General features: G+C 44.1%; 1 protein-coding gene across 1 annotated transcript; it reads left to right on the top strand.

Annotated features, from left to right (window-relative positions):
• The first annotated feature begins 1929 nt into the window (after window positions 1-1929).
• Window positions 1930-22200, top strand: LOC112256286 (solute carrier family 49 member A3). Its single transcript, XM_024429434.2, has 10 exons — window positions 1930-2279; window positions 11507-11665; window positions 12132-12348; window positions 12709-12785; window positions 12888-13025; window positions 13900-14016; window positions 14140-14292; window positions 17608-17765; window positions 17876-17988; window positions 21614-22200. Exons 1-10 carry the CDS (start codon window positions 2136-2138, stop codon window positions 21772-21774), a joined length of 1437 nt encoding a protein of 478 aa, XP_024285202.1. The 5' UTR covers window positions 1930-2135; the 3' UTR covers window positions 21775-22200.
• The last annotated feature ends 339 nt before the right edge of the window (window positions 22201-22539 follow it).

The following is a 22539-nucleotide window of genomic DNA, read 5'->3' as shown; positions in this document are numbered from 1 at the left end:
GTTTAAATACTTTACAGTGAAGATCTGTGAAGTTATTTAGATTCTTACGACTTATCTTTGAAAGATAGTGTCCTGAAAAAGGAACATTTATTTTTTTCCTGAGTTTAGTACTGAAAGCATATGCTACAGTTAGCTAGCACTGCAGTGCATAAAATGTGAGTAGTTGTCTCAAAGAGAGAGAATTACAGTAGGTCAATGGTTTTGAACAAATGTATTTCTTCCAAAAGCAGGAGAGAAAGAGAGATTGTAATTTTCTTTTCACCTTCGGTTTCACTTACTTAGCTAGCAAATGTAGCTAGCTAGTTTAGCATACTCACACCCTGCTCAACTAGAGGGATGCTATGTTAGCTAGCTAGCTATGACTATCCAACACAACACTGGAACTCTTCCAAGTCAAGATAAGCTTTTGGTTTGACTAATTTATTGCCACAGGGGCCCGTCGTTGAAACTGCTAATCTGCTAAACTGCTTACTGACTATACACTGTAACGTTACTGCATGATTGTAGCGGGTTTACTAACGCGTTAGTTCTATTAGCTATGTTGACTATGATGTTACTTTAGCTAATATGGTGACATCTCTGTAGGCTGTGTGTAGCAGTTATGATATCGTTTGGCTTGGAAAGTTTATTTTTGCCTGGTCACGTACAGCTGATGTGTTGTGTATTGAAGTCCACAAACAAAGTGAAAAGGTGAGAGGGGAAGAGCGCATAGCTGCGAGAAGGAATACAACGTGGCTGCTATGAAGGTGAACTATGTTTTCGTGTGATCAGGGGTGTCTTTATTCTGACAATTCTGTTGTTTTTTTATGTTTCTTTAACGGAAGCAAATGGAATGAAACAGGGATAAACATACCTGAATTAGTCCAATAGAAACTCTCGTTTGCAACTGTCAGACTAAAGATTACAAACTAGATCAGCCAGATGTAGGCCAGAGTGTGCAAGGCAGTATTGAATGTGTCCCTGTCTGTCCCTTCAAATGTTTCTCTTGACCTGTGTGCACCTACCTTGGAAACTTTCATTCATAGGCTAGGTTGTAGCAACCTCATGATGGGTATAGAGATAATTTGAGTATCATGTAGTAGCCTTAACCTATCGATGTTACATTGAACTGGGTGAATGGAATATGAATGACAGTCATGCACTATGCTATAATAGAAATGATAAACTGGGTGGTTCGAGCTCTTAATGCTGATTGGCTGACAACCGTGGTATATCAGACCATATACCCCGGGTATGACAAAACATTTATTTTTACTGCTCTAATTACATTGGTAACCAGTTTATAATAGCATTATGGCACCTCGGGGGTTTGTGGTATATGGCCAATATACCACGGCTAAGGGCTGTATCCAGGCACTCCGCGTTGCACCGTGCAAAGAGTAGCCCTTAGCTGTGGTATATTGACCATATACCACACTCCCTTGTGCCTTATTGCTTAATAAGGCCATGCTTATGAAAAAAATCATGGTCATCCCTCATCTTAAACAGCACAGACCTCCACTGCAGTCTATCATACTCATCTCCTATCCTTTATCTGATGGTAACTCCTCATCTTCAGTATGAACATGAATTTTGTCACTTATAATAATTGAGCAGTTGAATAATGGAATTAGGTGTGTTAGTGCTGGGCTAGAACAAAACTCTGCACACCCTCTACCTCGTTCTCCAAAGCCGAATGAGCATTGAACTAGACTATCACTAGGACTCCATTTTTAGGGCTAGCCAAAGGGAGGGGCATCCGAATTGCAGTATTCCTGCTGGGGTGTAGTCATTACGCCGATTCTGTTGCAAAACGTTTCGTCTGTTACAAAACGTTTTCCGTTAACTTCAAACGGAAAACGCAAACGGGAGTTTCTATTGGACAAATTAAGGTTGGTCCCTCGCCGTTTCGTTACGTTTGGTCTGTTTGCTCCATTTGGTTCTTAAACGGTAACCGGTTTCCGTAATGAATACCCGTCACCACTAAAACACTGTGCGGTGTTGTTGATCTCAAACCAGCTGGTTGTGTTGCTTTATCGGAATGACAATGTAGGATATGTTTTAAATAAACGTTTTAAAGGCACTATACCCTTGGTTCAAATATGCTCATTTGATATTTTAAAGTCTACTGCATCAGGCTGGATACAACACTACTAATGGAAGATGTTAATGAATTCCGGGACGGCGTCATTCCGATTAAACCCAATCCAGTACTCGAAAAATGTATTGTATTCAAAGTTTACAAGAGGAGATGGTTCATTCTGTTCGTGTTGTGCTTGCTAAATTGCTCAAACTCCATAGTAAGTGGCTTTAATTATCATTTGCTGTCTCATACATTAACTTGGCTGTAATCTGTCAATATATTCATGGTGTGATTTTGTAACTTTTTGTAGCGATGTAAAACTCACTGTGACTCAGATTGTTACAACGTTACACCAATGTTATAATCTCCCTTTCTCTGATTGCTACAATGTTACACCAATGTAATAATCTATAGGGCTCAGATTGCTACAATGTTACAACAATGTAGCAATCTCTATGGCTCTATTACTACATTGTTTTAAAAGGTAAATGAACTGGAGAAGCATGTGACACTGACATGTAGCCTACAGGTTACTTTTGAAAAGTCTGACCTCTTTCTATTGTTTGTGATCCTGATATAATATGGTATATTATGTGATTCCCTACTGCCACATTTGATAAATGAACTAGTGTAGCCTACAGCCATATGGTGTAGTTTATAGCAACAATGTATGCTATTCTGTTCTTCTGAAATAGACTACATTTACTTCATATCATGTTTCTTTAGACCTGTCTAGAATAAATAATGGATTTATTGTGATGGTGTAGGCTATATTACATGAATTTATTAGACTTTTTAAAATGTAGATGTTCTCGAGCAGCATGTTCGTACCCCCCAGGGCAATTGAACTGATTCCAGAGGCTGATCCAAAACACCCCCGGCAGAGAAGAGGTATTCGGAGTGGACTCCTAATCCCGACTCAGTAGGCACGCTCACCACCAACCGCTCCGAGTATATTGCTCTCTAATGTTCAGTCTCTGGATAATAAAGTTGACGAGCTCAGGGCGAGGATCTCCTTCCAGAGAGACATCAGGGATTGTAACATACTTTGTTCGGAAACATGGCTCTCTCTGGATATACTGTCGGAGTCCATACAGCCAGTTGGGTTCTCAGTTCATTGCGCAGACAAGAATAAAGATCTCTCCGGGAAGAAGAAGGGTATATGTTTCATGATTAACTACTCATGGTGTGATTGTGATAACATACATAAACTCAAGTTCTTTTGTTCACCCGACCTAGAATACCTCACAATCAAATGATGACCACATTACCTCCCAAGAGAATTCTCTTCGGTTTTAGTCACAGCCGTGTATATTCCCCCTCAAGCCGTTACTACAACGACCCTCAAAGACTTACACTGGACTCTATGCAAACTGGAAACCACATATCCTGATACCACATTTATAGTAGCCAGGGATTTTAACAAAGCTAATCTGAGGAAAACGCTACCAAAGTTCTACCAGCACATTGACTGTAGCACTCACTCTGAGAAAACATTGGACCAGTGCTACTCAACTTTTCGAAATGCCTCCACCACCCTCCCTTTGGCAAATCTGATCACGACTCTATTTTGGTCCTCCCTTCCTATAGGCAGAAACTATTCAATGCTGGTCAGACCAATCGGAATCCATGGTTCAAGATTGTTTTGATCATGGGACTGGGATATGTTCTGGGTAGCCTCTGAGAATAACATCAACGAATACATGTATACAGTGAATGAGTTTGTCAGAAAATGTATAGGAGATGTACACACTTTGACTATTAAAATCTACCCAAACCAGAAACCGTGGATAGATGGCAGCAATCGCGCAAAACTGTAAGCGACACCAACGTCTTGCTTCTGGACCAGCTAAACACCTTTTTCACCCGCTTTGAGGATAACACAGTTCCAGCGACGCAGCTAGCTATCAAGGACAGTGGACTCTCCATCTCTGTAGCCAACGTGAGTAAGACATTTAAGCGTGTTAACCCTCGCAAGGCTGCCGGCCCAGACGGCATCCTTAGCTGCGTCTTCAGAGAATGTGCAGACCAGCTGGCTGGAGTGTTTACAGACATATTCAATCTCTCCCTATCCCAGTCTGCTTTCCTGGACAAGAGGAATACCTATGTAAGAATGCTTTTCATTGACTATAGCTCAGCATTCAACACCATAGTACCCTCCAAGCTCATCATTAAGCTTGAGGCCCTGGGTCTGAACCCTGCCCTGTGCAACTCGGTCCTAGACTTCCTGACGGGCCGCCCCCCAGGTGGTGAAGGTAGGAAACAACACCTCCACTTAGCTGATCCTCAACACATGGGCCCTACAAGGGTGCGTGCTCAGCTCCCTCTTGTACTCCCTTTTCACCCATGACTCCCGTTTCACCCACGCCTCCAACTCAATCATCAAGTTTGCAGACGACACAACAGTAGTAGGCCTGGTTACCAACAATGACGAGACAGCCTACAGGGAGGAGATGAGGGCCCTGGGAGTGTGATGCAGGAAAATAACCTCTCACTCAACGTCAACAAAACAAAGGAGCTTATCGGGGACTTCAGGAAACAGCAGAGGGTGCAACCCCCTATCTACATCGACGGGACCACAGTGGAGAAGGTGGAAAGCGTCCATTTCCTTGGCGTATACATCACTGAAAACTGAAATGGTCCACCCACACAGACAGTGTGGTGAAGAAGGCGCAACAGCGCCTCTTCAACCTCAGGAGGCAGAAGAAATTAGCTTGGCACCTAAAACCCTCACAAACTTTTACAGATGCACAATTGAGAGCATCCTGTCGGGCTTTATCACCGCCTGGTACAGCAACTGCACCGCCCACAACCTCAGGGTTCTCCAGAGGGTGGTGCGGTCTGCACAGCGCATCACCGGGGGCAGACTACCTGCCCTCCAGGATACCTACAGCACCCGATGTCACAGGAAGTCCTTCTATTCTATTCTACTGTGTCTTGGTCTATGCCGCTCCAACATTGCTCGTCCAAATATTAATATTTTCTTAATTCCATTAAGAATATATATATTTATATTGTTATATATATGTATATTGTGTGTATTGTTTTGAAATGGTTAGATATTACTTGTTAGATATTACTGCACTGTTGGAGCTAGAAACACAAGCATGTCAATACACCTGCAATAACATCTGCTGAACATGTGTATGTGATCAATACAATTTCATTTGATTTGATTTGGACAGACTGCTGCAGATCCTAAATTAGTGTTTACCCTTCGCTATGAAATACAGTAGCTTAGCAGCCTATAGTGACGTTTCAGGAGTCATCATGAACCCCTTCAGCATATCACTCATTGAGTCAAAATGCATTTGGTTCAGACTTCTACAAGGGTACTGTGAAGGTATCTGCCATATGGTGCACCCTAATATTTCAGAGAATGAAGCTAATGTACCCCTGGGGCTATTGCTTTAATAGGGGATGTGTGCCTTAGGGCAAATCACGCCTGACAATGTAAATCGAAGCCCCATCTTCCACAGGTGATTGAAAATGTCCGTAAACACACCGGCCAGCTGGTCTGCGCATGCTCTGAGGGCGCGGCTGGGGACGCCGTCTGGGCCTGCAGCCTTGCGAGGGTTAACACGTTTAAATGTCTTACTCACTTCGGCTGCAGTGAAGGAGAGACTGCATGTTTTCGTTGCAGGCCGTGTCAGTGGCACTGTATTGTCCTCAAAGCGGGCAAAAAAGTTATTTAGTCTGCCTGGGAGCAAGACATCCTGGTCCGTGACTGGGCTGGGTTTCTTCCTGTAGTCCGTGATTGACTGTAGACCCTGCCACATGCCTCTTGTGTCTGAGCCGTTGAATTGAGATTCTACTTTGTCTCTGTACTGGCGCTTAGCTTGTTTGATAGCCTTGCGGAGGGAATAGCTGCACTGTTTGTATTCAGTCATGTTACCAGACACCTTGCCCTGATTAAAAGCAGTGGTTCGTGCCTTCAGTTTCACACGAATGCTGCCATCAATCCAAGGTTTCTGGTTAGGGAATGTTTTAATCGTTGCTATGGGAACGACATCTTCAACGCACGTTCTAATGAACTCGCACACCGAATCAGCGTATTCGTCAATGTTGTTGTCTGACGCAATACGAAACATCTCCCAGTCCACGTGATGGAAGCAGTCTTGGAGTGTGGAGTCAGCTTGGTCGGACCAGCGTTGGACAGACCTCAGCGTGGGAGCTTCTTGTTTTAGTTTCTGTCTGTAGGCAGGGATCAACAAAATGGAGTCGTGGTCAGCTTTTCCGAAAGGGGGGCGGGGCAGGGCCTTATATGCGTCGCGGAAGTTAGCATTTCGCTACACTCGCATTAACATCTGCTAACCATGTGTATGTGACAAATAAAATTTGATTTGATTTGTGATGATCCCAAGACACGGATTCATTCCTTCTATTCTTCCACTCTTCACCTCTAACTGAGCAGAACAATTCACACAAAAATTATAATATTGGAATGCAAAATGTATCAGGCTTTACTCCAACTTAACTGGCCAAGAGGGCGGGCATACTTGGACTCCCGAGTGGCGCAGCGGTCTAAGGCAGTCCATCTCAGTGTTAGAGGTGTCACTACAGACCTGGGTTCGAGTCCAGGCTGTAACACAACTGGTTGTGATTGGGAGTCCTATAGGGTTTGGCCGGGGTAGACCGTCATAGTAAATAACAAATTGTTCTTAACTGACTTGCCAAGTTAAATAAATAAATAAAAAATCCTTCTGCACTTTATATATTAATGTTTAATAACTAGTTTGGTGAAGTTCCCGACCAATTTGTTAGTTATTCTTCTGCCTGTTTAGCCTGGCTAACTGGCTGAGTAAGATGGTTAACGCAACCAAAATGACAAAGGCTAACAAGGCGGGTTCAGGTTCAAGACCATGCCCAATTAAATGATACTCACATTTTGTTGGCAAATTTGTACCTTTATTTAACTAGGCAGGTTAGTTAAGAACAAATTCTTATTTTCAATCACTAGGAACTGCCTTGTTCAGGGGCAGAATGACAGAGTTGTACCTTGTCAGCTCTGGGACTTGAACTTGCAACCTTTTGGTTTCTAGTCCAATGCTCTAACCACTAGGCTACCCCAAATGGGTAGAATTTTTAGGATTCCTCTCACAGGAGCCTCGGCTGGGTCTGAGTTATGGGAACCATGGATGAATTGAGGCTTTGGTCAGATCAAATGCCTTGTCTGCCTGGGCTGAGGCATGTGAAAGCTGCCCTAGCTTAACCCGGTTTTCTTCTGCTAGCTCTACACTGGCAGCAGGCTTGGCTAGCATACGGTACTGCATACGGTACAGTGACAACAGTGTCTCTGTGTTTGGCTACGGCCGACCAGGGTACTGCTTCGGCCGTTACTTGAGCTCCTGTGCTCATAAAAGGCACTTTAACACATTGTTTCTACCCCAAGTTACATTGTTTTCACGGCTGTCAAGTGTTTGTTGTCCTCCACATACGAGCTCAATAAAAAGAGTCCCTTTCCCACAGTCAGACACTCGGTTGTTGAGAATGGTGAACCCCCCCACATTTTGGTTTTATGCTGCTTCAGATGGCACATTGCAGGAGACTCGCTGTCTGTGTCGACCAATGGCGTGTATGCACAGTGTCACCCTGGATAATGCGAACATGTCAGAGGCCCGGTACACCCAGTATTTATTGGTTCCCAGAAAGGGCGGGACTTTGCACCCATTTTAGACCTGCGTGCCATAAATAAGGACTTCAGGGTGTAAAAATTCAGAATGGTCACGAACAGCCGGTTGTTACAGGGCACCCGGGCAATTGGGTCACCTCAATTGACCTGAAGGACACATACTTTCATGTGGCAATAATATCCCCCTCACAGGAAGTTCCTGAGGTTCCATTTCGAGGCTGTGTAGCCTACGAGTGTCTGGGACTCAGGAAATTGGACTACCTGGATATTTGGCTGGTGGTAGCGGAGTCGAGGGAGCAGGCTGTGTTACACACATCCATGCTGGTTTCACATGTTCAGTCTCTTGAGTTTCATAGTGAATCAAGAGAATAGCTGTTTGACTCCATCTCAGCACGTTCCGTTTCTGGGTCTCAAGATAGACTTAAAAGTTCTTGTCCCAGCAGAGGCAGTCTGGTTTCCGGTTTTGCTTGGCCTGATTTTGGCTAGGTCACATATTGCATTTTCACCAGTGCCTGCGTCAATTGGGGATGATGGCGTCTATGATACCCATGGTTTCCCCCGGGCTGTTGCTGATGCAACCTTTTCAGCGGTGGGTGATAGGCACATGGACGCATCGCTCCACCTAAATTGGTCACTCCGGGTGGCCCCGTTATGCCAATGGGCTTTGTAGTCGCTGGGGACCCCCATGGGATGAGTTATATCCCGCAAGGTGATCACGACAGACGCATCCCCTGAGGGCAGCTACATTTGGGTGTTGCTGGCATACATCAACAGACAGGGAAGGGTGCAGTCTCTAACCATCTTATCCTTGGCTCGCTCACTACTGCTGTGGAGCAGTGCGCACTTTCCCTCACTCCGGGCGACGCATCCCCCCGGGTGCCTCAATACAGGTGTGGATCTGCTATCCAGGGGTGCACCCGTTCTCTGGGATCTCCCAGATATGGGAAATGTTTGGCAAGGATGACGTAGATCTTTACTCATCATAAGAAAACGTGCGTTGTTGACTGGTTTTCTCGATAAGGGCTCTGGGTGCTCCTTGACGCGTTTCCCCCTGTGGACCTGATTCAGCCCACGCTGGAAAGGGTGCATCTGGAGGGATTGTCATTGATCCTTGTGGCTCCCCGTTGGCCCAAACAACATTGGTTCACGGAGATCACTCTCCTTTTAGGCGGGGACCCGGATTCTAAACCTATTGCACCCATTTGGGATTTGGCTTTGGTTTTGGATGTTCTCTGTGAGGCCCCCTTTGAACCAATGGAGTCATTGGATCTGAAATCCTCTCCTACAAGACTGCCCTGCAAGGGCTTTGGCCTCAGCCAAATGTGTTGGAGATCCCCACATGTTATCCATTCACCCCTCTTGTATAAAGTTCGCCCTTGTTGACTTTAAGGTGATGTTGCGTCCTATTGCACCCTTTGCTGCTAAGGTCATGACTATGTCCTACAGGTCTCTAGCTTTGAGCTATTTCCCTTTTCGCCTCCTCCATTTGCTTCTGAGGAGCAGTGGAGGTTACATGCCCTGTATCCGTATGAGCGTTACGCCATGTTTACATACCCTACATTACTCATCTCATATGTATATACGGTACTCTATACCATCTACTGCATACTGCCATCTTGATGTAATAAATGTATCACTAGCCACTTTAAACAATGTCACTTTATATAATGTTTACATATCCTACATTACTCATCTCATATGTATATACTGTACTCTATACCATCTACTGCATCTTGCCTATGCGGTTCGGCCATCACTCGTTCATATATTTGTATGTACATATTCTTATTCATTCCTTTACACTTGTGTGCATAAGGTAGTTGTTGTGAAATTGTTAGGTTAGATTACTTGTTAGATATTACGGCATGGTCGGAACTAGAAGCACGAGCATTTTGCTACGCTCGCATTAACATCTGCTAACCATGTCTTATGTGACAAATACAATTTGATTTGATTTGTACATTGAGCGGCCTAGGGGTGTACGTTTGAGTGTCCAACTTTTTGTCTGTTTTGCTAATCCGGATAGATTTAGGGGGCTTTCTAAACTGCAGCTCGGGGGCTATTTCTCTGGTCCGCTATGACAGCAAAAGGCAAGAATTACCTAACGGTGCACGTGCCCATTTCACCAGGGGTTTGGCAACGTCTTGGGCGTTGTTTAAAGGGTTGCCTTCAGGAGATATCTGTTCTACGGCGAGTTGGGCATTACCAAACATTTTTGTGAGGTTTTATTGCTCGGATTTCATTGCCCCCTGTGTATCCAACTGTGTGGTTACCGCTGGGTCAGGAGAGTGTCATTAAGCAGCATGCAGATTGCACAATACCCAGGTACCGCAGGTTTTCCTATCGGGTTGGAACTCTGAGTGGTCTGCCATTGGCAATTTAATTTGGTGCCCTGGGGTGTGATTTCATGTCCTCATAGATTTGTTGTACTGAGTTGAGTGACTGAAAGGGAAGGTACAGTTATGACTATAACTACTGTTCCATGAAGGAGGGAAAGGAGGTACAGCACCTGTTCGGCCATGAACACCTGTTCGGCCAGTTCTGGGCACGGTGAAGAGCGGTACTGAATTGAAGGAATGAATTCGTGCCTTCATATTTGCGTGTTGTAGCTTAGACTTTACTTTAAATCATCTGAGGTTTTAGTGTTGTGCCTGCCATCGGTTGAGACACAACATGCTCTTGAGTCGGCTGGAATCTAGTGCTCAGAGGCAGATGAAATTGAAACTTTGTCTGGATAGGCCAGAAAATGTGACACGTCACTCCCTATGCAAATGTTGGGTGTGAAACCTGACACTTCAAGTAAGCTCCGCTGATTGAGAAGTAGTGGAAAGCAGACAATTGGGGCTTTCTGGCACTATAAGGTACTGGACCCTGCAACGTTCACAGGGGGCTTTGTACACCAAAATGTAAGTTGGAACCGGTCCACAACCGCTCAAAGTCTCCTGTATAAGGGACAACATCTAAGACGTTAAAGTTAGGTTAATCTTTGAAGGAGAGGGCACAGGGGTCAAACTGTATATGGTTAACATGCTGTGATTGTATCGGCCTATCACTGTTTATTGGGCTGGGATGGTTGGTCTCTCTCCTCAGCATAGGAATTCTACATATTCATTTTGACCAATGAATGCCAATATAAGTCATAGACTGTTCTCTCTGCTACCGCACGGCAAGCGGTACCGGAGCGCCAAGTCTAGGTCCAAGAGGCTTCTAAACAGCTTCTACCCCCAAGCCATAAGACTCCTGAACAGCTAATTAAATGGCTACCCAGACTATTTGCAAATAAGCCTATGTAAACACTCCATAGTAGCCTCTGATTTGAATAGTCCGGCCTAAAGCTGGGTCATACGCTAGTGCCTTGTGAGTCATTGCTTCTGTTTTCACGTGACTTGGAGTTCCACAAGGCAAGGCTGTGGTTTACTTCCTGCTTAGTGATGTATCTTTTTATCACATGATCACATGTATACCAGTGGGTTGCGTTTGTCATGCAGTTTTGCATATCTTCCTTGGGAAAGAGGTATTCAGTCCTTAATAGGACATCCTGGTTAAATAAAGGTTAAATAGAATAAATCAAGCTTTACGTCTCATTGGTTGACATCTTGATTGGACTGGAATATTAACAGATGGTGTCCAATCAGACACTTTTGTGTCACTGCATTGTAACATTGGGCAGATAGAATGATTGAGGAAATATCAGTGAAGAACATTTGTGTACAAGCAGCAAGTTGTAAATAATGTAATAACACATTTATTGTATATATAATCAAATGATCCTAAAACACCCTCTTCCTTTGTGTTTCTGCTTGTGTCCTCAGTTATGGCTGACCTTTGCTCCAGTGGCAGACCATTCAGCCCAGTTCATGGGTGTCACCCTGGACGAGATCAACTGGCTGTCCATGATCTACATGGTGGTGGCCATTCCTCTCAGCTTTGGGACCACATGGATGCTGGACACCTTAGGACTCCGAATCACAGTATGTACAGTGTGGTCAAGGTAGACCACACACAGGTCTCCTGACCTCAATGGGACTTCCTGGGAAAATAAAGGTTAAATGAATAAAACAGACCAGATTCCATTAAATCTGCCTTGCCTACAGTATCTCGCAGAATATTTGTTTACAACGCTGTGCACACACTGAAAACAAACCTGTGAGGGGAGTCTGTCCAGTGCTTGAAATGAAAGATACAGACTGTTCCTTTAAGATATGCATGAAATAAATATGCATGAAAGAGATATGATGAAAGAGATATGGATGAGAGGTGTAAAGAGGGACATTCAGTAAAGTGTGAATGTTTGAGTTTGCCTGGAAAAATCTCAGATAGAAAGTGTGTGGGCTTTGGATATGAAGTCTGCTGTCAGTGATAGAGGAAGCTGCCCACATGCAGATGGCACTTTTTTTACTAAATCGTGCCCATTGTGACATTTTGACTGTTCTATAGCTGGTGCTGGGTTCCTGGCTCAACATGTTGGGAGCTGTGCTGCGTTTTGTGGGCATCATGAGGAACCTACCAAGTGCAGCCAATTTCCCCGTGGTGATGGGGGGCCAAACCCTATGTGCCCTGGCCCAGCCCCTGGTTATCTTCACTCCCACCAAGCTGGCAGCCCTCTGGTTCCCAGAGCACCAGCGGGCCACCGCCAATATGATAGCCTCCATGTGTGAGTGAGCTATGGTTGCTGTCCTGTCCACCACAGATTTTCCCATCAGTTACTCTGTTAAAACTACCTGTGTCAAGTCAGCATTATTGGTTTAGTCACCACTTGCCATATGTGTTTTGAATTGCCAACTGCTCCTCTTTCTGTCAGCTTTCTGTCAGCTTTTCAGTCAGCTTTTCCGTCAGCCTCAGTCAGCTTTTCAGTCAGCTTTTCAGTCAGCTTTTCAGTCACAGGAACTGAGATCCCCTAAAAAGTAGGAAGAGAAAGTCCAAAATGTCTGTTCGTTTAAGCTCCAAACAAAGGACAATATCATGGCGGCATATTTTACATTTTTCGGTTGTGTTTCTCTATTTCTCCTTTCAGCAAATCCCCTTGGGATTCTCATTGCTAGCATCTTTTCCCCTATGATTGTGGGGACTACCAACAACATCCCTTTATTGGTGAGTTAAGGAAGAAATAGTAAAACAGATTGTCTTGACTTTAGATTGCATATATATTTATCGCTGCATTAATACTTTTTCCCCATTCACTGATCTTCCCAGCTGTTCATATATGCTGTACCAGCAGCCATTATCTGTCTCCTAGCAACAGTGGGGATCCGTGATAGTGCCCCCCCAACGCCCCCCTCAGCCAGTGCCGAAAGCTCCAACTCAGAGCCCTTCCTGGAGGGAATCAAGCTGGTGAGGAGTTATACACACAAAGAATGACAATACTGTACTAATAATATTTGTAGTCCCCATCAACATTTAATTCACTCCTGATGGTACTGAGGTTCAGGCTCATTATACTTCATTTGAGAGGGGTAGCAGCATCCATATTGCATTGTATATTTGGTGTTTATTAGCAGATACTCTTCCTTTCTTACTCTGTCCAGCAAAATGAAGGCAGTTGTACCATTTTAAAAACATTAACAATAGATTTCAAAACACATTAAGTGTCTGCCTTTAGGCCCCGACTCTATTACCACATATCTACAACACAATATCCATGTGTACGTGTGTGTATAGTGTGTATGTTATCGTGTGTGTCTGTGCCTATGTTTTTGTTGCTTCCCAGTCCCCGCTGTTCCATAAGGTGTATTTCTATCTGTTTTTGAAATCAAATGTTACTGCTTGCATGAGTTACTTGATGTGGAATAGAGTTCCATGTAGTCATGGCTCTATGTAGTACTGTACTGTGTTTTTCCATTTTCTTCATGGGTGCATGCTTATTAGTAACTGGGATAAGCAATTTCATAAATGTGTCAAGTGCAGCATCTGGTTGCTCTTCATTGCACACCACGGACCAACAAATATATTTTACATCAATCAACGTAGGGATCACTGCAAAACGTATTGTATGACCTCTTATACACTATATTAGGCCCAGGCTTTGGAACTTTGGTTTTCCTAGATATGGCTACTATATTGTGATCATTATATCCGATGGATTTGGATACTGCTTGAAATTTCTGCAAATTTCTGCAGCATTGAATGATCCCTGATGGCTATCTTCTAACAGGAGCATCTGTAACCCACTGTAACCTGTGCCTGTCTGCCTCGTGTTCCTTTGTAGCTCCTGAGGAACAAGGCCTACATGATTCTCCTGCTGTGTTTCGGCTCGGGGATCGCTGTGTTCACCTGCTTCTCTACACTGTTGGAGCAGATTATGTGTGTCCGAGGGTACACTAATGTAAGCACCCATCAATGATCCCAAAGGACCAACAAGATTAGTTTTTCATTGCAAAATATGAAAAAAATATGTCCCATGAATTGGTTTCCTGAACAATATTTTCAATGTGTGTTGTTGTTGCAGGACTTTGCAGGACTGTGCGGAGGTCTCTTCATCGTGTTCGGTATAGTCGGAGCTGGCTTCCTGGGTCTCTACGTTGACAAGACCAAGAAGTTCACTGAGGTCACCAAGGTCAACATGAGCCTCTCAGCGCTGGGCTGCATTGCCTTCTCAGTGGTGAGTCGGGATCAAACCTCAGGGTTATCAGTTTAGTACCTCATGAATAGGTGTGATGATGAAACAGTGATGCGTGTTCCAAACTAAGGTTTAGGGTGGAAGAAAACAACCTATATTTTCAGTTTTTCTTCTTTCAAGGTATCAAATCAAAATGAATTGGTCACATACATGTTTAGCAGATGTTATTGCGGGTGTAGCGAAATGCTTGTGTTTCTAGCTCCGACTGCAGTAATATCTAACAAGTAATACTTAACAATTTGACAACATACAGCCTATACTCATAAATCTAAGTAAAGGAATGGAATTAAGAATATATAAATGTATGGACAAGGAATTTCAGAGCGGCATAGACTAAGATACAGTAAAATAGAATACATTATATACAAATGAGATGAGTAATGCAAAATATGTAAACATTATTAAAGTGACTAGTGTTCCATTTATTTAAATGGCCAGTGATTTAAAGTCTATAGACAGCAGCCTTTAATATGCTAGCGATGGCTATTTAACAGTCTGATGGCCTTGAGATAGAAGCTGTTTTTCAGTCTCTCCGTCACAGCTTTGATGCACCTGTACTGACCTAGCCTTCTGGATGATAGCATGATGAACAGGCAGTGGCTCGGGTGGTTGTTGTCCTTGATGATCTTTTTGGCCTCCCTGTGACATGGGTGCTGTAGGTGCCCTGGAGGGCAGGTTGTTTGCCCCCGGTGATGCGTTGGGCAGACCAAACCACCCTCTGGATTTGCTGGCGGTGCAGTTGCAGTACCAGGCGGTGATACTCTCCAGTACCAGGCAACAGGATGCTCTCAATTGTGCATCTGTAAAAGTTTGTGCGGGTTTTAGGTGCCACTCAAATTTATTCCACCTCCTGAGGTTGAAGAGGCGCCGTTGCGCCTTCTTCACCACACTGTCTGTGTGGGCGGACCATTTCAGTTTGTCAGTGATGTGTACGCCGAGGAACTTGAATCTTTACACCTTCTCCACTGCTGTCCTGTTGATATGGATAATAGGGGGGTGCTCCCTCTGCTGTTTCCTGGAGTCCACGATCATCTGCTTTGTTTTGTTGACGTTGAGTGAGAGGTTATATTCCTGGCGCCACACTCCGGGAGCCCTCACCTCCTCCCTGTAGGTTGTATTGTTAGTGTTGGTAATCAAGCCTACTACTGTTGTGTTGTCCGCAAACTTGATGATTGAGTTGGAGGCATGCGTAGCCACGCAGTCATGGGTGAAAATGGAGTACAGGAGGGGGCTGAGCACACATCCTTGTGGGGTCCATGTGTTGAAGATCAGCTAAGTGGAGGTGTTGTTTTCTACCTTCACCACCTGGGGAGGCGGTCTGTCAGGAAGTCCAGGAGCAAGTTGAACAGGGCGGGGTTCTGACCCAGGAACTCAAGCTTAATGATGAGCTTGGTGGGTACTATGGTGTTGAATGCTGAGCTATAGTCAATGAACAGCATTCTTACATAGGTATTCCTCTTGTCCAGATGGGATAGGACAGTGTTCAGTGTGATGGCGATTGCATCGTCTGTGGATCTATTCCGGCGGTAAGCAAATTGAAATGGGTCTAGGCCTAGGGTGACAGGTAAGGTAGAGGTGATATAATCCTTGACTAGTCTCTCAAAGCATTTCATGGTGACAGAATTGACTGCTATGGGTCGATAGTAATTTAGTTCAGTTACCTTTGCTTTCTTGGGTACAGGAACAATGGTGGACATCTTGAAGCATTTGGGGACAGCAGACTGGGATAGGGAGAGATTGAATATGTCTGTAAGCACTCCAGACAGCTGGTCTGCGCATGCTCTGATGACGGGGCTGGGGATGCTGTCTGGACTGGCAGCCTTGCGAGGGCTAACACGCTTAAATGTCTTACACACTTCGGCCACGGAGAAGCAGAGCCCACATTCCTTGGTAGCGGGCCGCGTCGGTGGCACTGTGTTACCCTCAAAGCGGGCGAAGAAGGTGTTTAGCTTGTCCGGAATCAAGACGATGGTGTCTGCGACGTGGCTGATTTTCCTTTTGTAGTCCGTGATTGTCTGTAGACCCTGCCACATACGTACGTTTCGTGTCTGAGCTGTTGAATTGCAACTCCACTTTGTCTCTGTACTAACATTTTGCCTGTTTGATTGCCTTACGGAGGGAATAACTACACTGTTTGTATTCTGCCTTATTCCCAGTCACCTTGCCATATTTCTAAATGCAGTGGTTCGTGCTTTCAGTTTTGTGCGAATTATACCTTCTATTCACGGTTTCTGGTTAGTGTAGGTTTTAATAGTCACAGTCACAGTCACACATTTGAGTTTCTGCCTCTAGGAAGGGAGGAGCAAAATGGAGTCATGGTCAGATTTGCCGAAGGAGGGCAGGGGAGGGCCTTGTAGGCATCCCGGAAGTTGGAGTAGAAGTGGTCGAGTGCTTTAGCAGCGCGAGTACTACAGTCAATGTGTTGATAGAACTTCGACATTATTTTTCTAAAATTTGCTCGGTTAAAATCCCCAACTGCAATAAATGTGGCCTCAGGATATGTGGTTTCCAGTTTGCATAAAGTCCTGTGAAGTTCTTTGAGGGCCGTCGTGATATTGGCTTGAAGGGGATTATACACGGCTGTGACTATAACCGAAGAGAATTCTATTGGGCGATAATACGGTCAGCATTTGATTGTGAGGTATTCTAGGTCGGGTGAACAATCACACCATGAGTCTCTAAACACCACTGCACATCTTCTTCTTCCCGGAGAGATATTTATTAGTGTCTGCGCAATCAACTGAGAACCCAGCTGGCTGGACTTCCCCATACAGTATATCCCGAGAGAGCCATGTTTCCGTGAAACAGAGTATGTTGTAATCCCTGATGTCTCTCTGGAAAGAAATCCTCGCTTTGAGCTCATCAACTTTATTATCCAGAGACTGAATATTAGCGAATTAGAAGACCACTCCGAGTACCTCTCCTCTGCCGCCGGTGTTTTGGGTCGGACTCTGGAATCAGTTAAATTGTCCTGGGGGGTGCGAACAAAGGATTCGCTTTGGGAAAGTCATATTCCTGGTTGTAATGCTGGTGGTGCTGGTGAGTTACCGCCGCTCTGATATTCAGTAGTTTTTCCCGGCTGTATGTAATAACCCCCCAAAAAATGTGTGGTCTAATAATGTAATAAATAATACATTAAAAAAACTAAATACTGTACATTTTCCTATGAGCTAGAAGCACAGCAGCCCTCTCTGTTGGTACCATTATCCTCTTTACAATCTTCTATTTTTACCAAGCAGTTTTGTGTGTACCACCTTCTCATCCTTGTGTGTGTGTGTGTGTGTTTCCCCCTACCAGGTATCTCAGATGCGGAATCAGGGAATAGCCGTGGCCGTTGCTTGTTCGCTCTTCGGCTTTTTCGGCTTCTCCATTTACCCGGTTGCCATGGAGTTGTCTGTGGAGTGCTCCTACCCGGTTGGGGAGGCCACCTCAGCAGGCCTGATATTTATATCAGGGTACATCTGTCTGATACACTGTTTCATGCAAGAAGAACATAGACTAAAGAGCAAGAGTGTGAATAAAGGGCTGTGTGTTAACAAGAATGTGCTTGTTTTTGTTTTTTCAGACAGATCCAGTCAGTTATCTATATACTGCTTCTTCAGGGGTTGACCAAACCAATGGCCTACTCGCCCTTCTCTACCTGTTCTGTAGGAGGGGATGCGGCCTTGAGTTGGAGGGGTGAGTCAAGAACTACCATATGTATCGGAGAGATTAAAATAGTATATGAATGCTAATTGAGGTATGGTTGCCCACCATTACATTTCTGCAGGCAATTACAGCTATTGGTTGTTTTGTTAGCAGTTAAGACTTTGCATTTGTATGAAAATAACACAAGATGCATATGGCAGACCGAAATGTTGGCTGAAACGGCATCCTAGACAACACATGCTTTGCCACAACTAACAAAATACAGTACCAGTCAAAAGTTTGGACACAACTCATTCCAGGGTTTTTCTTTATTTTCACAATTTTCTACATTGTAGAATAATACTGAAGACATCAAAACTGTGAAATAACACATGGAATCATGTAGTAACCAAAAAAAGTGTTAGGTAGAGGTGGTATACAGAAGATAGACCTATTTGGTAAAAGACCAAGTCCCTATTATGGAAAGAACAGCTGAAATAAGCAAAGAGAAATGACAGTCCATCATTACTTTGAGACATGAAGGTCAGTCAATTTGGAACTTTGATGAAACTGATGATGAAACTAGCTCTCATGAGGACCTCCACAGGAAAGGAAGACCCAGAGTTACCTCTGCTGCAGAGGATAAGTTCATTAGAGTTACCAGCCTCAGAAATTGCAGCCCAAATAAATGCTAACAGATAAAAGTAACAGACACATCTCAACAAATCAAATCTAATTTTATTGGTCACATACACATGGTTAGCAGATTTAATGCAAGTTTAGTGAAATACTTGTGCTTCTAGTTCCGACCGTGCAGTAATATCTAACAAGTAATCTAACAATTTCGCAACATCTACCTTATACACACAAGTGTAAAATAATGAATAAGAATATGTACATAAAAATGTATGGATGAGCGATGGCCGAATGGCATAGGCAAGATGCAGTAGATGGTATAGAGTACAGTATATATGAGATGAGTAATGCAGGGTATGTAAACATTATATAAAGTGGCATTGTTTGAAGTGACTAGGGATAAAAAAATTTTACATCCAATGTTTAATTATTAAAGTGGCTAGAGATTTGAGTCAGTATGTTGGCAGCAGCCACTCAATATTAGTGATGGCTGTTTAACAGTCTGATGGCCTTGAGATAGAAGCTGTTTTTCAGTCTCTCAGTCCCAGCTTTGATGCACTTGTACTGATCTCGCCTTCTGGATGATAGCGGGGTGAACAGGCAGTGGCTCGGGTGGATGTTGTCCTTGATGATCTTTTTGGCCTTCCTGTGACATCGTGTGGTGTAGGTGTCCTGGAGGGCAGGTAGTTTGCCCCCCGGTGATGCGTTATGCAGACCTCACTACCCTCTGGAGAGCCTTACGGTTGTGGGCGGAGCAGTTGCCGTACCAGGCAGTGATACAGCCCGACAGGATGCTCTCAATTGTGCATCTGTAAAGGTTTGTGAGTGTTTTTGGTGGCAAGCCAAATTTCTTCAGCCTCCTGAGGTTGAAGAGACGCTGCTGCGCCTTCTTCACGATGCTGTCTGTGTGAGTGGACCATTTCAGTTTGTCCGTGATGTGTACGCCGAGGAACTTAAAACTTTCCACCTTCTCCACTACTATCCCGTCGATGTGGATAGGGGAGTGCTCCCTCTGCTGTTTCCTGAAGTCCACAATCATCTCCTTTGTTTTGTTGACGTTGAGTGTGAGGTTCTCTTCCTGACACCATACTCTGAGGGCCCTCACTTCCTCCCTGTAGGCCGTCTTGTCGTTGTTGGTAATCACGTACCCTTGTGGGGTCCCAGTGTTGAGGATCAGCGGGGTGGAGGTTGTTTCCTATACTCACCACCTGGGGGTGACCCGTCAGAAAGTCCAGGACCCAGTTGCACGAGTGACGAGTTTGGGGGGTACTATGGTGTTAACTGCTGAGCTGTAATCGATGAACAACATTCTTACATAAGTATTCCTCTTGTCCAGATGGGTTAGGGCAGTGTGCAGTGTGATTAAAATTGCATCGTCTGTGGACCTATTGGGGCGGTAAGCAAATTGGAGTGGGTCTAGGGTGTCAGGTAGGGTGGAGGTGACATGATCCTTGACTAATCTCTCAAAGCACTTCATGATGACGGAAGTGAGTCATAGTCGTTTTGCTCAGTTACCTTAGCTTTCTTGGCAACAGGAACAGTGGTGGCTCTCTTGAAGCATGTGGGAAGAGCAGGCTGGGATAGGGATTGATTGAATATGTCCGTAAACACAGCCAGCTGCTGTGCGCATTCTCTGAGGATGAGTCTAGGGATGCCGTCTGGGCCGGCAGCCTTGCAAGGGTTAACATGTTTAAATGTTTTACTCGCGTTGGCTGTGGTGAAGGAGAGCCCGCAGGTTTTGGTAGCGGCCCGTGACAGTGGCACTGTATTGTGGCACTGTATTGTGGCACTGTTGAGAGGAGACTGTGTGAATCAGGCCTTCACGTTCGAATTGCTGCAAAAAAAAACACTGCTAAAGGACACCAATAAGAAGAAGAGACTTGCTTGGGCCAAGAAACACGAGCAATGGACATTAGACCGGCGGAAATCTGTCCTTTGGGCTGATGAGTCCAAATTTGGTTCCAACCGCCGTGTCATTGTGAGACGCAGAGTAGGTGAACGGATGATCTCCGCATGTGTGGTTCCCTCCGTGAAGCATGGAGGAGGAGGTGTGATGGTGTGGGGCTGCTTTGCTGGTGACACTGTCAGGGATTTATTTAGAATTCAAGGCAAACATAACCAGTATGACTACCCCAGCATTCTGCAGTGATACGCCATCATATCTGGTTTACATTTTGTGGGACTATAATTTATTTTTCAACAGGACAATGATACAACACAACTCCAGGCTGTCTAAGGGCTATTTGACCAAGAAGGAGATGATGGAGTGCTGCATCAGATGACCTAGCCTCCACAATCACTTGACCTCAACCCAATTGAGATGGTTTGGGATGAGTTGGACTGCAGAGTGAAGGAAAAGCAGCCAACAAGTGCTCAGCATATGTGGGAACTCCTTCAAGAGTGTTGGAAAAGCATTCCAGGTGAGGCTGGTTGAGAGAATGCCAAGAGTGTGCAAAGCTGTCATCAAGGCAAAGGGTGGCTACTTTGAAGAATCTCAAATATAAATTATATTTTGATTTGTTTAACACTTTTTGGGGGACTACATAATTCCATATGTGTTATGTCATAGTTTTGATGTCTTCACTATAATTGTACAATGTTGAAAATAGTAAACATTAATAAAGACCCTTGAATGAGTAGGTGTGTCCAAACTTTTGCCTGGTACTGTATGTTGCAAATACATTATTTCCATTGAAATTGAGGGGACAGGTGCCCTGACAAGCTATAGTTTATTTTACAACAAATACATAAAAAAATATTGCTCTCCAAAAATAAATTACGTGCCCAAGGCCAAAACACAGTGATGCCGGAGGTTATGTTCAGTTAAGTTGCCACTCTTATTTCTAAATATAACATAATGAAATCCTCTGGGGACTTGATAAAGAGGAACAAGCCTGTATTGTTATTGTCTGGTGCTTTGCAGTGGCTCTAGCAGCATGATTCTCTCGAAAACACACACTGTGATTAGTTCCTGTAGAAATGTCTGAAAATGTCTTAGCTCCAGTCATTGACTTGTCTTTTTCTGTGTATGTCTCCACAGTGCCTGTGCTGGTGATGGCAGGCCTGTTCAGTGTCTTTACCTGCTGCTTCATTATCTTCTTCCACACGAAGTACAGGAGACTGGATGCTGAGGCACAGGCTGGTGGAAAAAAGCCAACTCTGACAACCTGTGACAGCACCTCAAACTCTGACCAAAAGTAGGAACAGGTCAGGGGTTAACTGAACTGCCTTGAGATCACTAGCTCACTGGCAACATTTCAGAAGCACAACAATTCTCACACGAGGCCAAGTGTATTGACTTACCATTACATTCCTTTATAAAGATTATTTTGCTTTTCGGAATGTAACTGAAAGGTCATTTCTACCTTTGCTATACTGCTTCATTCTCTCATCCCAAGTGGATGATTACAGTTTTGACAATAGCGATATTTAATATTGCTTAAACGGTGGTGGTAAACAGTGATCATAAGTTACTCGATTTGAAACGGGGCTTTCCTTTTATACAGGTATGCTCTTAAGATGAATAGCATCTTATGCACCGCACCGTTTGTACTGATGCGGAGCAGAGTGGAGGTCATTTCGGCTCGGTCTGTTAAGTTGGACATTAAATGTATGATGCAAAAGTAATCCAATACCTGAATTGACTGAAATTTCAACAGAATTAAACTGTGATGGTGGTGGACATGTATGCTTGTGGGGTGTACAGACTAGTTCATAAAATAATATTCCAGGTATTTGAATGATGGCACATTTTGTCAGTACCAAATTCTTTTACACATTCAATTGTGTAAATTTGGTATTTTAAACTACTCCTGTAAATATACTTTATAGTCAAATAAACCACCATATCAGTCATTGGTTTAATTCACTTCTAAATACATACAACTTAGTGAATAATTGTCAAAACACTTTAATTTCTCCTGGATACTATTATGTGCCGTTTACCACATGCATACACCCCGACCA

The sequence above is a fragment of the Oncorhynchus tshawytscha genome, linkage group LG08 (genome assembly GCF_018296145.1).
Source record: "Oncorhynchus tshawytscha isolate Ot180627B linkage group LG08, Otsh_v2.0, whole genome shotgun sequence".
Taxonomy (NCBI): Eukaryota; Metazoa; Chordata; class Actinopteri; order Salmoniformes; family Salmonidae; genus Oncorhynchus; species Oncorhynchus tshawytscha.
This window is presented reverse-complemented; position numbering and strand designations above follow the sequence as displayed.

What these genes read in the sequence shown, in the direction of transcription:
- LOC112256286 (XM_024429434.2), top strand. Translation starts at nt 2,136, where the DNA reads ATGGAAGATGTTAATGAATTCCGGGACGGCGTCATTCCGATTAAACCC. An exon ending in CCAACAACATCCCTTTATTG is followed by an intron (nt 12,786 to 12,887) that starts GTGAGTTAAGGA and finishes TGATCTTCCCAG; the next exon opens with CTGTTCATATATGCTGTACC. An exon ending in GTGTCCGAGGGTACACTAAT is followed by an intron (nt 14,017 to 14,139) that starts GTAAGCACCCAT and finishes TTGTTGTTGCAG; the next exon opens with GACTTTGCAGGACTGTGCGG.